This window comes from Odontesthes bonariensis, chromosome 9 (genome assembly GCF_027942865.1).
Source record: "Odontesthes bonariensis isolate fOdoBon6 chromosome 9, fOdoBon6.hap1, whole genome shotgun sequence".
NCBI lineage: Eukaryota > Metazoa > Chordata > Actinopteri > Atheriniformes > Atherinopsidae > Odontesthes > Odontesthes bonariensis.
Genome location: NC_134514.1, coordinates 3,231,361 through 3,246,244, shown reverse-complemented (window position 1 = coordinate 3,246,244; position 14,884 = coordinate 3,231,361). Strand labels below are relative to the sequence as shown.

The 14,884-nt window shown below is 41.9% G+C and overlaps 1 protein-coding gene across 1 annotated transcript in view; it reads right to left on the bottom strand.

Annotated features, from left to right (window-relative positions):
• Positions 1-2,615: 2,615 nt before the first annotated feature.
• The window catches only part of LOC142387977 (uncharacterized), a 58,549-nt gene continuing 46,280 nt past the window's right edge, over positions 2,616-14,884 (bottom strand). The window contains exons 11-13 of the mRNA XM_075472775.1: positions 6,904-7,038; positions 6,770-6,810; positions 2,616-4,519 (exon numbers count right to left, since the gene is read on the bottom strand). Of these exons, the coding sequence (XP_075328890.1) occupies positions 4,339-4,519; positions 6,770-6,810; positions 6,904-7,038 (357 nt within the window). The 3' untranslated portion in view covers positions 2,616-4,338. The remainder of the gene's footprint in view (positions 4,520-6,769; positions 6,811-6,903; positions 7,039-14,884) is intronic.

The window sequence follows — 14,884 nt, the reverse complement described above, 5'->3', positions numbered from 1 at the left end:
GCAACAGACTTTTACAGAATAAAAGCCTGTGAGCTACAGACTTTTACAAAATAAAAGCCTGTGAGCAACAGACTTTTACAGAATAAAAGCCTGTGAGCAACAGACTTTTACAAAATAAAAGCCTGTGAGCAACAGACTTTTACAGAATAAAAGCCTGTGAGCAACAGACTTTTACAATGATAAAATAAATTTAAAAAATAATATAAAATAATAATGAAAAAACTGCATTAATACGCGATGAAATATTTTTATATTCTGCGTTAAATAATTAGCAAGTTAACGTGATAATAACGAGTTAACTCGCCCAGCCCTAGTTTAAAACAAAGTTCCTCAGAGAAAGCCTGGAAGGGATCTGCATGTTTCTGCCTCTGCAGAGCAGAATATCATTAAAGCATTCAGGGAATCTGGAGGAGTTTCAGTGTAAAGGACGAGGGAGCGAGCCTAAGCTGGACCCCAGCTGGTCTCCAAATGGAGCTGTCAGCACCCAGTCCCTGCAGCCAGGCTCTGGGATGGGGTTGGATCAGGGCTCCAATTAGCTGAGTGTTTGGAAGAGAATAAGAAAAAAGTGGATGAAACTGTAAAAATCTGAAAAACATCTACAAATAAAAAAATAAAAAAAAGCTGATTAGCTCACTTGAACAGGTTTTTGTCTGTTTTGAAGAAGACTTTCTGCACATGATTAGCAAAAGAAACAACTTCAGAGCTTAAATGAAGTGACTCACCAGCAAAGGTGGGTAGTAACGAGTTACATTTACTTAAAAATGATACTTCTGGGAGTAGTTTTAAATCTCTATACTTTTTACTTTTCCTTGAGTAGATGTGTGCAGCAGAAACTGTCCTCTTACTCCGCTACATTAGGCTACAATGAGCTGGTTACTTCTCTTCTTACCTCTTTGGTATTCTACGCCTCATTATTTTTATCCCCCCGCGTACGCCTCATTTTAATGTTTTATTCTGACAGAGAGAGAGACTTCCACCAAAGGCTCTACCACCTGACTGTGTTCCACCAATCAGACGCAGCCGTGCAGTCTGGTCACGTGACCGTACTCGATCTCAGCGGCGGGACGGGTTAGCTTTAGCATTAGCAGTCGTAGCAATCAAACAAAGAAACAGATGAAAAATGTCAGAACCAACGGTGGGAAATGAAGACGCAGACGAGGCCTCATACTGAAAGCATGTTTACCTTACAAAGAGTGAGAAACAGCAGCTACATTATGTGTCTTCTGTGTCAACCAAAACAAACGCACATTTCAGCAGAAACTCAACATCTAACTTGAGGAAACATGTAGCGCTAAGTTTCCTAAACTCGTTTTTCCCCCCATGGATAGGTGAATGTTTGTTTTTTAGGTTACATATGGGTTACATATGTTTTAAACATTTCCTAAGTCTCTTTTATTTTTTATTGAAGTACTTGAATTTACCTGGATTATTTTAATTTAAGCTATTTTGTAATTAATTAATTCATTTTAATTTATTTTATCAATTGGATGAACTCTAATTTGCCTAAAGATGATTATTTAGTATTTCTGTCTGTCTGATTGAATGCTTGTGTTAACAAATAAATCAGACGTTACTCAACAGTTACTCAGTACTTGAGTAGTTTTTTCACCTTTTTTACTATTACTCAAGTAATTATTTGGATGACTACTTTTTACTTTTACTTGAGTACATGCCTGCTCTACCCACCTCTGGTCACCAGCTGTTTTCGGTCTGAATCAACAACATTAAACTCAATGACTTCCCAGATATACGATGGAACATCCCAAATATCCCAAGACACAAAAGAAGATGCTCCCTCCATTTCTACGGAAGCCCAGAGCGGACGTGGTACGTATACACTTTTTTTTGATGGTTTTCTCCAGATAACGAGTTAATTTACCGATGGTTTTCAAGGCCACTTTTTCCTCCCCAGTCCGCCCCTGTTTATATGTGTTTTATGTGTTCGCAGTTTGTTTGTCCTGCTGATGTAGTCGACTCCATCAGTGACCAGCTGAGGGGACCAGGCCGTCTCCATGGTTACCGAATGAGGTGTCCCGTTATCGTTTTCTAACGAGATAAATAACTCGTTATCTCGAGAAAACGAAATGCTCGTCACACCAGCGGGATTTGCTTTGTGCATTTTCACAAACGCTCCACATTCCATGTTTGATTCATAGGCGACTTTATTCAGTTTTTAATGAAACGGGGGTACAAATGGGTAAAAAAAAAAAACTTTTCCAGAAATACATATAAACGGGGGCGGACTGGGGAGAAAAAGTGGCCTCGAAAACCATCTGTAAATTAACTCGTTATCTCGAGACAACCATCAGAAAAAAAGTTTATACGTACCACGTCCGCTCTGGGCTTCCGTAGCTTTCCTCTTGTGAATGTCCACCACAGTTGCTGTTGGTTCGTCTCCTGTCGGGACAACTACTTCTCCTACTGAAATGCAACCAGCAATGTAGCCTATACTGCCCCCTTCTGGTGAGACGACTAAACTTTAAACACTTTAAACCATCAAATGATTGCTCCAGAAACCCTTAAATTCATTCCCCACACTGACACCAGACAAAATTAAACAGGATTTACAAATGTTTCATATAGTTAACTTTATTTGTAATCTATAAGTGTACAAAAGCAAAGCATTTCATGAGATTTAACATTGTTTTTACAGTAATAAGGATCACTGTGAGATGGCATTTGACGGTCCCTTTACAGTCATCTTCTGAAACCTCTCAAAGCTTTAAAACCGTGTTATTTATCAGCGTCAGCAGCAGTTTAGTCCTTCTGAGTTTGACTGTTTAGGGAACCTGACCTGAGAAATAAGGTCAAACATGCAGTTTCAACGAAACAAACGACACAAAACATGAAAACCTTTTTGGAAAAACAAAAAAACATGTTTTTTATCCTTAAATTTAAATTCAAAAGCTGCATCAAATTCATCCCTCAGTCCTTCACGACATTCTTCTTCAAGCTGTAACATCTCACTGTCACTTCAAGTGGACGGAAAATACACTAAAAATCAGTCTCACGGCAAGAAAAAAACCCAAAATCCTTCAACACACGGCGGCAGATTCCATAAATATCTCCGAGTGTTTCCGACATTGCTGCCGACGGTTTCCCAGAACATCCCGGCAGCGTCACAGCTCAACATCTGGTCACATCCTCACTTACAAATCCACATCCAGAGACTTTCTGTGAGCGTAAAACTCGTTAGCCGCCTCTGGAAGCTGACTTCTTACAACACTTCTGAGGTTCAGGAAAGCTTCAGCATCAATCTGGTGTCATTCAGAACAGGCATGAGCAACCAAATAAACATCTCAGGCTTTCCCTCCAACACACAAGTTGTTACTAATAAACAATATAAGTGCTATCATGGTGTCAAAAGGCAGTGAGTGATTAATAATAATCTTTTACATTAGCTTTAGCCACATTAGCACAGATGGCAGTATTAGGTCATAAAGATAAGAAAGCTTCTGTTCTATTGGAGTTATAAACCATTATATAAACCATCTATAACTGAAAGCTAAACACTCTGTTCTTTCCAACATGTGATCTCTTTAATAGTGTTTAATTCAGACTGAAGTCGTCTCCTCACGGCCGAATTCAAACCTCACCATTCGGTTTTTGGTCTTAAAGTCGTGAGATTCTCACTCTGAGTCATTCAAAGCACCAAAGTGGAACCTTAACATGTATTAAGGGGTAAGACATGATGGTTTAAGGCACGTTTCTGCTCTGATAAACCTGAGAAATTAAAGTTTTTCCAACATTTCCCATCAACAAAAGGATTTAAAGCGGCTAACTCTACCATACGTGTATATATCAGACATCTAAATCAGCTGCATTTAACTTTTATCGCACCGTTTACCACATTAATGAACTTCCAGGGTTAAAAATCTAAAGTTCATGCGGCATTAAAGCACCAGTTTTCAATCAGCAGCCACAGACTGTTAAAGACGGCCATGTTTAAAGGTGCTGCTACTCTGACGGATGTGCAGACGAGCTCCTATTTAAGCTGCCAGCACACACGGCTCGTAAAGTTTCCATCCAGCTCATCTCATTTCAGCATTCTTTGGCCCCCAAACTGCAGCAGGATGGAAACGTTTGGCTTCCAGCAGCTCCGAAGAAGAAGAAATCTGAAGCTTTATTCCATCCGACACATCAGGAGAGTGACCTGCGCTCCTTCTGTCCTTTAAAACGTGTGTTTGAATGAAAATCAGTACCAATAATTGGACAGAAACAAACCAGAACAGCCATTTTGGTGCTTCTGGAAGCAGATTTGTGCTGGGTTGTGTTGAGACTGAGCTGAAAACCTCATCTCTGACCCATCTGAGGAACGAGCTTTCATCAGTCTGGGCTTCAGGTGGGCGGGGGCCCGTTGACGTACTTCAGAGCCAGGTGGAGGCTCCGCAACATGCCGTTGCTACGGTGACACGGCGGCTCGGCGACGCAGCAGATCACGCCGCCCAGAAGAGCCAAAGCTGCGGCCAGGAGGAGGTAGAGGAGGGCGCGGGGGGGCAGGGAGGGCAGGGAGGAGGCGCTGTGGAAACCGGAGGAAGAGATGGAGGCGTTAGTGTCCAGAGATTCAACAGCTGCAGCTACGGCTGGGCAACGATTAAACATTTTAATCTAACTAATCACATGATTTCCCTGATTAATCACGATTAATCGCATTTGTACGCAGAATCCAAAAATGAATCCAAAAGTAGTGTATAGCTTTTAGCATTTAGCTTTATTTTAAATGTGCTGCCATATGAATGAAAGTGCCATAACATTTGTTGTGCAAACACACTTTTAACATCAGCATCTTTCTGTAGTTTTTATGTAGAAGCCTCGCTCCACTGTCTGTTTCCTTGAATGACTTGCTGCTATCAGTTGTGTGTTTTGCCTTTAAGTGATATTTTAGACTGGAACTACTACGCTGAGAAGACAATTCAACTTGGCTGTAAATGCAGGAGGTTTCTTTTTTGTAATTAATTTTGAAATACGTGCTTTTATGTTGAAACAAGTAAAACAGGAAGTAGCGCCGGTTAGCTCCGTTAGCTTCACACCTGTAGCGGTGATGTTAGCTGCTAGTTTATCTTTATTTTATTCCTCCATGCTTCGTGGTGTTTGCTCTAACTGTGTGAATGTGATGCATTCAACAGACTTTTACAATAATAAAACCTGCGTTAATGCGCCATAAAATATTTATCTGCGTTAAATAATTAACGAGTTAACACCATAATAACGAGTTAACTCGCCCAGCCCTAGTTTACATTGATAAATGGAAAATATTTCACATTATTGTGAAATTATCCAAAACATGTGTCAAACAATAGAAACAACCTTTCCCCGTTTGTACACTATGAGCAGCAGACTGGAACAGAAGCTGAAAATGCTGATTAAATCCTAACTTTCTGAGATAAATAGATGAGTGGTTATATTTGACGTGACCTAAAAACATCAGCCCCACACAGCAGGACTGAGAGTGAACCGCCACCTGTCTTACAGGCGGTAAAATCAAACAAACCCGTCAGTACGGGAGCCAGTAAATGACTGCTGCAGCCCCGAGTCCACCTGGATGTTTCCATCCCTGCAGGCCGGAGCCGATAAATACCCGTGACGGCCGCAGTTAGCATGGATGAAATGCTGATTAAACAGCCTGTGATGACGTTACAGTAACTACATTTAAACCAGCGCAGCATCTGGTCTGTTAACACCTTAAAACTGATCAGAATCAGCTTTATTGGCCAGGTTTGACTAAACAAACAAGGAATTTGACTCCGGTAACTTCACTCACAAAGTAAAACACTCAACAATAACATAAAATAATAATAAAATAATAAATTAAATAATGAATAATATCATAAAAATTAGAAATGATCTTTAAAGTTGAAGCGGCAGAAGAAAAGATTGAGCTCAGTGTTCCTCTAATTCACCCGACGTTTGAGGTTTTAATGCAAGCGGTCGGTGTTTGAGGAACATTCAATTCCACCTCTGCATCCGCGTTTAGAAGATCTGCAAAACGGTTCAAAATCACTCGCTGACCGGAGAAATCCAGACAAACGGAGCTAAAGAACCCCGATCTGCGGGTTTCCCTCTGCAGAAACGAGGTTCAAACCACATTCAAGCTGCTGGAACAGCCGTTTACAGGGATGATGAGGCTCTGAGGGGGAAAGCAAACCAGTTCTCTGAAGGTTAAAGCGTGTTCTAAACTTTTTCTTCACTAATATCAGAGAGCAGGGACTTTAAACTCTGCACACAACATGCTGCAGTTCAGTCACTGATTTCTGCCACAAAAAACACACAAATTAAGCTAATGAACCTGCTTTTTTAACTTTCAGATAACATTTAGTCTCTTATTAATTAAATTAGATCATAAGCATTTGCTAATTGCCTCTGCTGTTTCATAACTTTTAAAAAGACAACTCTAATTCCATTATTTAAACAATAGAGGCAGAGATAGAGCAGTTGGAAAGGCTCCATTTCAATAAAATCATTAGAAAATATCATTTGGGAGCTAAAGGCCATAAATAAAAGCTAACAAATTCAAACAGCCTGTTAGCACTGCTCCATATTCTGAATCTTGGCTGCGGTTCTGGTCCCAACAAGCTTCTTCTTCTTCTTCTTTTAGAAAACTAAAGCTCAATAAAGACCCAACATCGTTTTCATGGATGAAACGGGCTTGAACATAATAATCACAGAAGCGCTTCAACAGGGAACGCTGCTCCACTAAAGAGAGATGATAAATTCTTAAACGTTCTTTTCAGTGTTCTGAGTAACTTTCAGAGCTTTCTGTGCTTCTTACCTCTGCTCGGCTTCTTCAGAACAGGGCGGCTCCTCTTGGTCCTGAAGAACAAAAAGCATCCGTTCATCCCCAGGCAACAGCTCAGAATACAGAATACAGCGTGACAGTTAACTAAAGTCACATCATTAACTCACCTGTTGATCTCCATGGTGGTGTATGATGCCATCAGAGGAGGATTTCTCCTCTGGGTCATGTGATGAAGCCGCTGAGGAGGCAGGAAGTGGCTGCAGCATATGCTGATGGGTTTGCTTGGGTGAGTTGATGTGAGCCTGAAAGAGAAAACACACATTTAGTTGTTCATTAATACATGGTGTTCAGTCCAATAACGAGGAAGGTTCCTGATCCAGTCCTCAGTTCTTTATATTTTTCCATTAAAAACAGGAAGCAGCTGCAGAGATTCACTGAAACGTGTTCCAACATGAATCTGAACCCAGAATCTGAGGCAGAAACAGAACTTTTCTGAACTTTACATTCCAGCCTTTGGTTTCACCTCATTTCCTCCCAAACCGGCTCCTTTGGAACTGAGAGTCTTCAACATACAACAATGTGTAAAGTTTTCAGTTCTGAGAATGTTTTTACCAGCAGATGTAAAAGTTTAATCATCACCAGACTGTAAACAAGTTAAAAAACAAACACTTCATTTTCTAAGCATCTAAATCTAATCATACTAATACTACTAATACTTTTCTACTTTTAGACGTGATAGCGTTCATTATTTTGGGATTAGGATTTTTTCAAAACTGAATTTCTTATATTAATTTGACTCTTTTGGTAACTGAAAGCAGTTTTAACGTAAATGTACAAAAAAGTTGAAACTATGAAGCTGTTTTTCACAGATGCAGCTAAAGAAATGGGAACAAATGATGTGTCTCTGTGACAGGCTGCTGGGAACAAAGTGCCTAAAGATCCAGTTTAAAACGGCTTCTTTGCTAAGTTGTCTGTTCTGTGTGGACACAACACTGGTTCATCCCTTGAGTTAGGAGCCTTTTTCCTGCCTGAATGGTTCACAGCTCAGAGTTAAGTGGCTGAACAAAGAAAAAACACATTCCTCTGAAGATGCTCAGGTACAAGGACTGGACTGAAGAGGAGGGAAGAAGCAGAAAATGTCCAAAGAGAAACTCTGAAAGAGCTTCAGGAAGCTGCAGAACTGTTGATCAGGACTCTTTAAAGGTTACAGAAATGAGGCTGATCAGGACTCTTACACCAGGACTCTGGACCAGTGGCCATTCTCATATCATATTAAGAGAAGCAAAGCCTCGACATCTTCTACATGGTCTCAGAATCTCAACCTCTCCAGAATTGTGTCACTTTGCCCATTCGCTCTGGTCCAATCGATTTTCCAAAGATGTTCTCCGGACTTCAGTTTGGAAAAAAAACTGAGCTCCTGAGTTCTGGTCCATCTATGTCGATTTGTCTGCTGGAATGATGTTTGAAATCTGAGATTTCACACAAACTGCAGCAACACTTTACTGATTCTCTCCGTCACCTACATCCAATCTGGGCTTTATTCCTGCTGCTTTTACAGGTGATGCACCAATGATGTTACCCAACAAACACCCGTCCAATCCGGGCTTTATTCCTGCTGCTTTTACAGGTGATGCACCAATGATGTTACCCAACAAACACCCATCCAATCTGGGCTTTATTTCTGCTGCTTTCACAGGTGATGCACCAATGATGTTACCCAACAAACACCCGTCCAATCTGGGCTTTATTTCTGCTGCTTTCACAGGTGACGCACCAGTGATGTTACCCAACAAACACCCGTCCAATCTGGGCTTTATTTCTGCTGCTTTCACAGGTGACGCACCAATGATGTTACCCAACAAACAACCCTTTCAATCTGGGCTTTATTTCTGCTGCTTTCACAGGTGATGCACCAATGATGTTACCCAACAAACACCCGTCCAATCTGGGCTTTATTTCTGCTGCTTTCACAGGTGACGCACCAGTGATGTTACCCAACAAACACCCGTCCAATCTGGGCTTTATTTCTGCTGCTTTCACAGGTGACGCACCAATGATGTTACCCAACAAACAACCCTTTCAATCTGGGCTTTATTTCTGCTGCTTTCACAGGTGATGCACCAATGATGTTACCCAACAAACACCCGTCCAATCTGGGCTTTATTCCTGCTGCTTTCACAGGTGATGCACCAATGATGTTACCCAACAAACACCCGTCCAATCTGGGCTTTATTCCTGCTGCTTTCACAGGTGACGCACCAATGATGTTACCCAACAAACACCCGTCCAATCTGGGCTTTATTTCTGCTGCTTTCACAGGTGATGCACCAGTGATGATACCCAACAAACACCCGTCCAATCTGGGCTTTATTTCTGCTGCTTTCACAGGTGATGCACCAATGATGTTACCCAACAAACACCCATCCAATCTGGGCTTTATTTCTGCTGCTTTCACAGGTGATGCACCAGTGATGATACCCAACAAACACCCGTCCAATCTGGGCTTTATTTCTGCTGCTCTCACAGGTGATGCATCAATGATGTTACCCAACAAACACCCGTCCAATCTGGGCTTTATTCCTGCTGCTTTCACAGGTGACGCACCAATGATGTTACCCAACAAACACCCGTCCAATCTGGGCTTTATTCCTACTGCTTTCACAGGTGACGCATCAATGATGTTACCCAACAAACACCCGTCCAATCTGGGCTTTATTTCTGCTGCTTTTACAGGTGATGCACCAATGATGTTACCCAACAAACACCCGTCCAATCTGGGCTTTATTTCTGCTGCTTTCACAGGTGATGCATCAATGATGTTACCCAACAAACACCCGTCCAATCTGGGCTTTATTTCTGCTGCTTTCACAGGTGACGCATCAATGATGTTACCCAACAAACACCCGTCCAATCTGGGCTTTATTCCTGCTGCTTTTACAGGTGATGCACCAATGATATTACCCAACAAACACCCATCCAATCTGGGCTTTATTTCTGCTGCTTTCACAGGTGATGCACCAATGATGTTACCCAACAAACACCCGTCCAATCTGGGCTTTATTTCTGCTGCTTTCACAGGTGACGCACCAATGATGTTACCCAACAAACACCCGTCCAATCTGGGCTTTATTTCTGCTGCTTTCACAGGTGACGCACCAATGATGTTACCCAACAAACACCCGTCCAATCTGGGCTTTATTTCTGCTGCTTTCACAGGTGACGCACCAATGATGTTACCCAACAAACACCTGTCCAATCTGGGCTTTATTTCTGCTGCTTTTACAGGTGATGCACCAATGATGTTACCCAACAAACACCCGTCCAATCTGGGCTTTATTTCTGCTGCTTTCACAGGTGATGCACCAATGATGTTACCCAACAAACACCCATCCAATCTGGGCTTTATTTCTGCTGCTTTCACAGGTGATGCACCAATGATGTTACCCAACAAACACCTGTCCAATCTGGGCTTTATTTCTGCTGCTTTCACAGGTGATGCACCAATGATGTTACCCAACAAACACCCGTCCAATCTGGGCTTTATTTCTGCTGCTTTTACAGGTGATGCACCAATGATGTTACCCAACAAACACCCGTCCAATCTGGGCTTTATTTCTGCTGCTTTCACAGGTGATGCACCAATGATGTTACCCAACAAACACCCGACCAATCTGGGCTTTATTTCTGCTGCTTTCACAGGTGATGCACCAATGATGTTACCCAACAAACACCCGTCCAATCTGGGCTTTATTCCTGCTGCTTTCACAGGTGACGCACCAATGATGTTACCCAACAAACACCCGTCCAATCTGGGCTTTATTTCTGCTGCTTTCACAGGTGATGCACCAGTGATGATACCCAACAAACACCCGTCCAATCTGGGCTTTATTTCTGCTGCTTTTACAGGTGACGCACCAGTGATGTTACCTAACAAACACCCGTCCAATCTGGGCTTTATTTCTGCTGCTTTCACAGGTGACGCACCAGTGATGTTACCTAACAAACACCCGTCCAATCTGGGCTTTATTTCTGCTGCTTTTACAGGTGACGCACCAGTGATGTTACCTAACAAACACCCGTCCAATCTGGGCTTTATTTCTGCTGCTTTTACAGGTGACGCACCAGTGATGTTACCCAACAAACACCCGTCCAATCTGGGCTTTATTTCTGCTGCTTTCACAGGTGATGCACCAATGATGTTACCCAACAAACACCCGTCCAATCTGGGCTTTATTTCTGCTGCTTTCACAGGTGATGCACCAATGATGTTACCCAACAAACACCCGTCCAATCAAACCCATTACAAATAACACAATTATAACTGCTAAAATATGCTTCGTCACCAGACTCCATGTGAAAGAAGTCATCTATCAGCTTATATTCTTTGTCTTCGCCCGTTTATCACTTTTATAGACGTCGCATTGCCGCGTGCGGACATTTATCTGAACTGGTGGAAAGCCAGAGAGGGAAAACAGAGATAAGAGAAGTAAGGAAGGAAGAAGTCTGCATGTTTCTCTCCTACTTTTATGGGGATTGTTAAAGCGCAGCCAGACTCGACGCATAAATCAAGACTTTATGGATCCATTCTGCGGTCTGAGGAGCAGTGTACGGGACCGAGGAAGAAGGAGAATAAATAGATTCTTTCTCCGGTAATGAAAGAGGTGGAGAAAGTGAAGTCTAATGGAGAGAGAAGCTGGAAAACAGAAAGGAGGGCGGAGACAACTTTTCTAAAGGTTGATGATTCTGATGAATGCTGGTGGGAGAACAGGAACTGAGATACTTTATCAGAGGTAAGAGGAGGATAAAGTAAAACTACTCAACATCTGAAAGATTGTGCATGAGAGCACAATTATATTGGAGTGTGATCGAAGTCAAATTCATTGGTTTTTCAGCCGTTTTAAAGAGAAAATGTGAGTAAATTTGTGCCATCTTCCTTTTCTTTCTCTCAAGCATCAGAGCTGCTTGATTTAACTTCTAAAGACTAAACTGTGAACTTTGACCTGGAAGAGCAGCGTCCTTATCACATGTGAAGGGAAAAACGTTGGCTGTGTTCGAAACCGCATACTACATACTTCCATACTGCATACTCATCGATCAGACAGTATGCAGAGCATTTACCCACAATGCATTTTGCTCCTGCCCGAAATCAGCCGGCCTGAAGCTGATTTCCCTTAAGCTCTAAACTCTGTAAACTTTAGCAACATTTGAAACATTTTCAGGTGAGAAAGTAGTCGTTTAGATCCCCAACGTGTTGAAAACCTGACAAAATACCGGCTGTTTACAATTTTGTTCCCACGAATTCGGCGCTACTAAAGCTAGCCGCAGTGAGCAACGCACTTCCGGTTATTTTCACAAAATAAAATACCCGTTGCCTTTTATTATAGGGAAAGCCATTACCATACAATTGGTGCTTTTGTTTTGAAAACAGGAAGTGAACCTACCCTCGTTGTAGCGAGCTTGAAACTCGCCGTTTTGACAGGAAATGACGATCGGCGACGTCACGTTACATTGCATCTTGGGTAGTTTGAGTATGAGTAGTAACCTCATGATGCATACCCAACATTTCAGAGAATCTAGTATGCATCCAGGAACTTCTCGCTTACTCAAACTCGCTTACTAACTCAAAAAGTTAGTAGGAGTAGTAGGAGAAGTATGCAGTTTGGAACACAGCCTTTATCTTCTTTCCTGTTGCAGACTGGCAGGTGCAACACGATCTGAACATAATGACACATGATGCAGTCAAGGATGTTCTTGGAACTGGTGATGCCAGATGGCAAAGAATTGCTTCACAGGATGTGAAACTGTTAAAAAAAAAGTCAGAAATAAGGGCTGAGATGAAGTCAGAAACTTGTTTGAAATCAAGTCCAATGATGTCATGACCTTTAACCTTTAACATGCTAACTGAGGCCTGCAGAGTCTGAGATGTAGCTCTTTGGGTTTCTGATCTTGGGGTGACCTTTAACCTTTAACATGCTAACTGAGGCCTGCAGAGTCTGAGATGTAGCTCTTTGGGTTTCTGACCTTGGGGTGACCTTTAACCTTTAACATGCTAACTGAGGCCTGCAGAGTCTGAGATGTAGCTCTTAGGTTTCTGACCTTGGGGTGACCTTTAACCTTTAACATGCTAACTGAGCTTACTGAGGCTAACATGTCTTTCCTCCTTGGCATCGTGTTAACACACACCTGAATCAGAGCATTGATCAGCAGCTCCTGGCTGCTACTTACCCTCTCAGTTCCTGGGATTTTTACAGAAAATCCTCCACGGTGCGACTCGTGTATCCGCTGACAGACTAATCGAAGGCGAGCGTGTCTGAAGATGCTGAACAAAGAGCTTTTTTAAAAAACTTTGGTGATCCCAACCTGCTAAAGCAGCTGGAGAAGCTTCTACTTCCACAGAAAACCGCTCCTAAAAGTCATGCATTCACTCTGTGTGTCTGAATATGTCCATCAGGAGATTTTACAGGCATTCCACACATGACATTCATGTGATGCCATGTGCTGAATATTAATGCTGAACTCAAGCAAGAAAACGAGGCCTGAGCACAATAAATCTGCTGGTTTTTTTCCGTACGTTCAGCTCTCTGACCCGTACTCCAAACCGCTTCCCACTAAAAGGTTCAACTCTAAAATAGAGACAGAAAATGCCCTAAAAAACGGGGTGTTAGTTTAATGAAATACCCATTCATTTCTTTAGGAAATAAACAACTGGATCAGCTTTTTAAAAAAAGAAAATAATGCATTGATTTGGGTCTATTTTCAGAAGCAGATTAACCCACATCTGTTTCTACATTTGTGGCAGTGGGACATCGCCGCGGCGACCGCAGCTTTATCTGTTATGTGATGAAACTGGCATGCATGGCTGAGATTAGATCAGCTCAGAACTCGTCTGTTCAAACTGAAAACAAACGTCAAAGAGGATTAAAAAAAATCTAAATATTATCTGCACTGTATTCCAATTAAGACAAAACACTGACCTGAACACATGAACTGCAAACCAAGTGCACTGTGTGTTAAATCATTATGCAGCAGGATGAGCACAAAGACAACAAAGAGATCCGAAACAGACGGTCCGATCTCCACAAAGCTCTCGTTTAGGCATCGTGGATTTATTGTGAGAGTGTTTACAAAGAGAGAAAACTCCCCAAGATGCTCAAAAAACAGTCGAAAACCAGGTTAAAATACCATCTGAACCTGGTCCCAAACTAATCCAGATCAAAGTTTGAAACCATGACTAAAAAATGTAATAAAATAAACCAGAGTCTGAAAGTAACCCAACCTGAGTTAAAGTCTTTAAATGAGCTTAAATCAGGTCTGAAACTACTTTCTGACCCTTTCATGGTGGCAGCTGCACACAAGAACATCCTGAGCACATCAGGATTTCTGTGTTTGCACAGAAATACTCAAAACAAACACCTTTCCTTGGTCAATAGACATGATTAAGATGCATTACATATTTATGAATTAGGGCTGGGCGACTTAACTCGTTAATTGTTTAACGCCGATAAATATTTTATTGCGGATTAATGCTTTTTTGTGGCTTTTGTGGCTTTAATGGATAGGAAAGTTCAGAGAGACAGGAAGCAGGGGGCAGAGAGAGGAGGAACAACACGCAGCACAGCGCCGTCCGATGCGGGACTCGAACCGGGGCCAGCTGCAGCGAGGACTATAGCCTCTGTACATGGGGCGCCTGCTCAGCCCACTACGCCACGGACCACCCCTGTTTTATTATTTATTTTATTATTGTAAAAGTCTGTTGCTAACAGGCTTTTATTATTGTAAAAGTCTGTTGCTCAAAGGCTTTTATTTTGTAAAAGTCTGTTGCTCACAGGCTTTTATTCTGTAAAAGTCTGTTGCTGTCTGCTGTGGAACAGGAAAAGAAAGTAATCTTTGGATCCACCAAACATGGAGAAGGGTACGGAACTTTTACTCGGCCATTTTCATTTTAAAGTTCTTCCAGACGGCGGAGTCGACAGAACCAAAGTCATCTGTAAACACTGCCAAGTTGAATTGTCTTCTCAGCGTAGTAGTTCCAGTCTAAAATATCACTTAAAGGCAAAACACACAACTGATAGCAGCAAGTCATTCAAGGAAACAGACAGTGGAGCGAGGCTTCTACATAAAAACTACAGAAAGATGCTGATGTTAAAA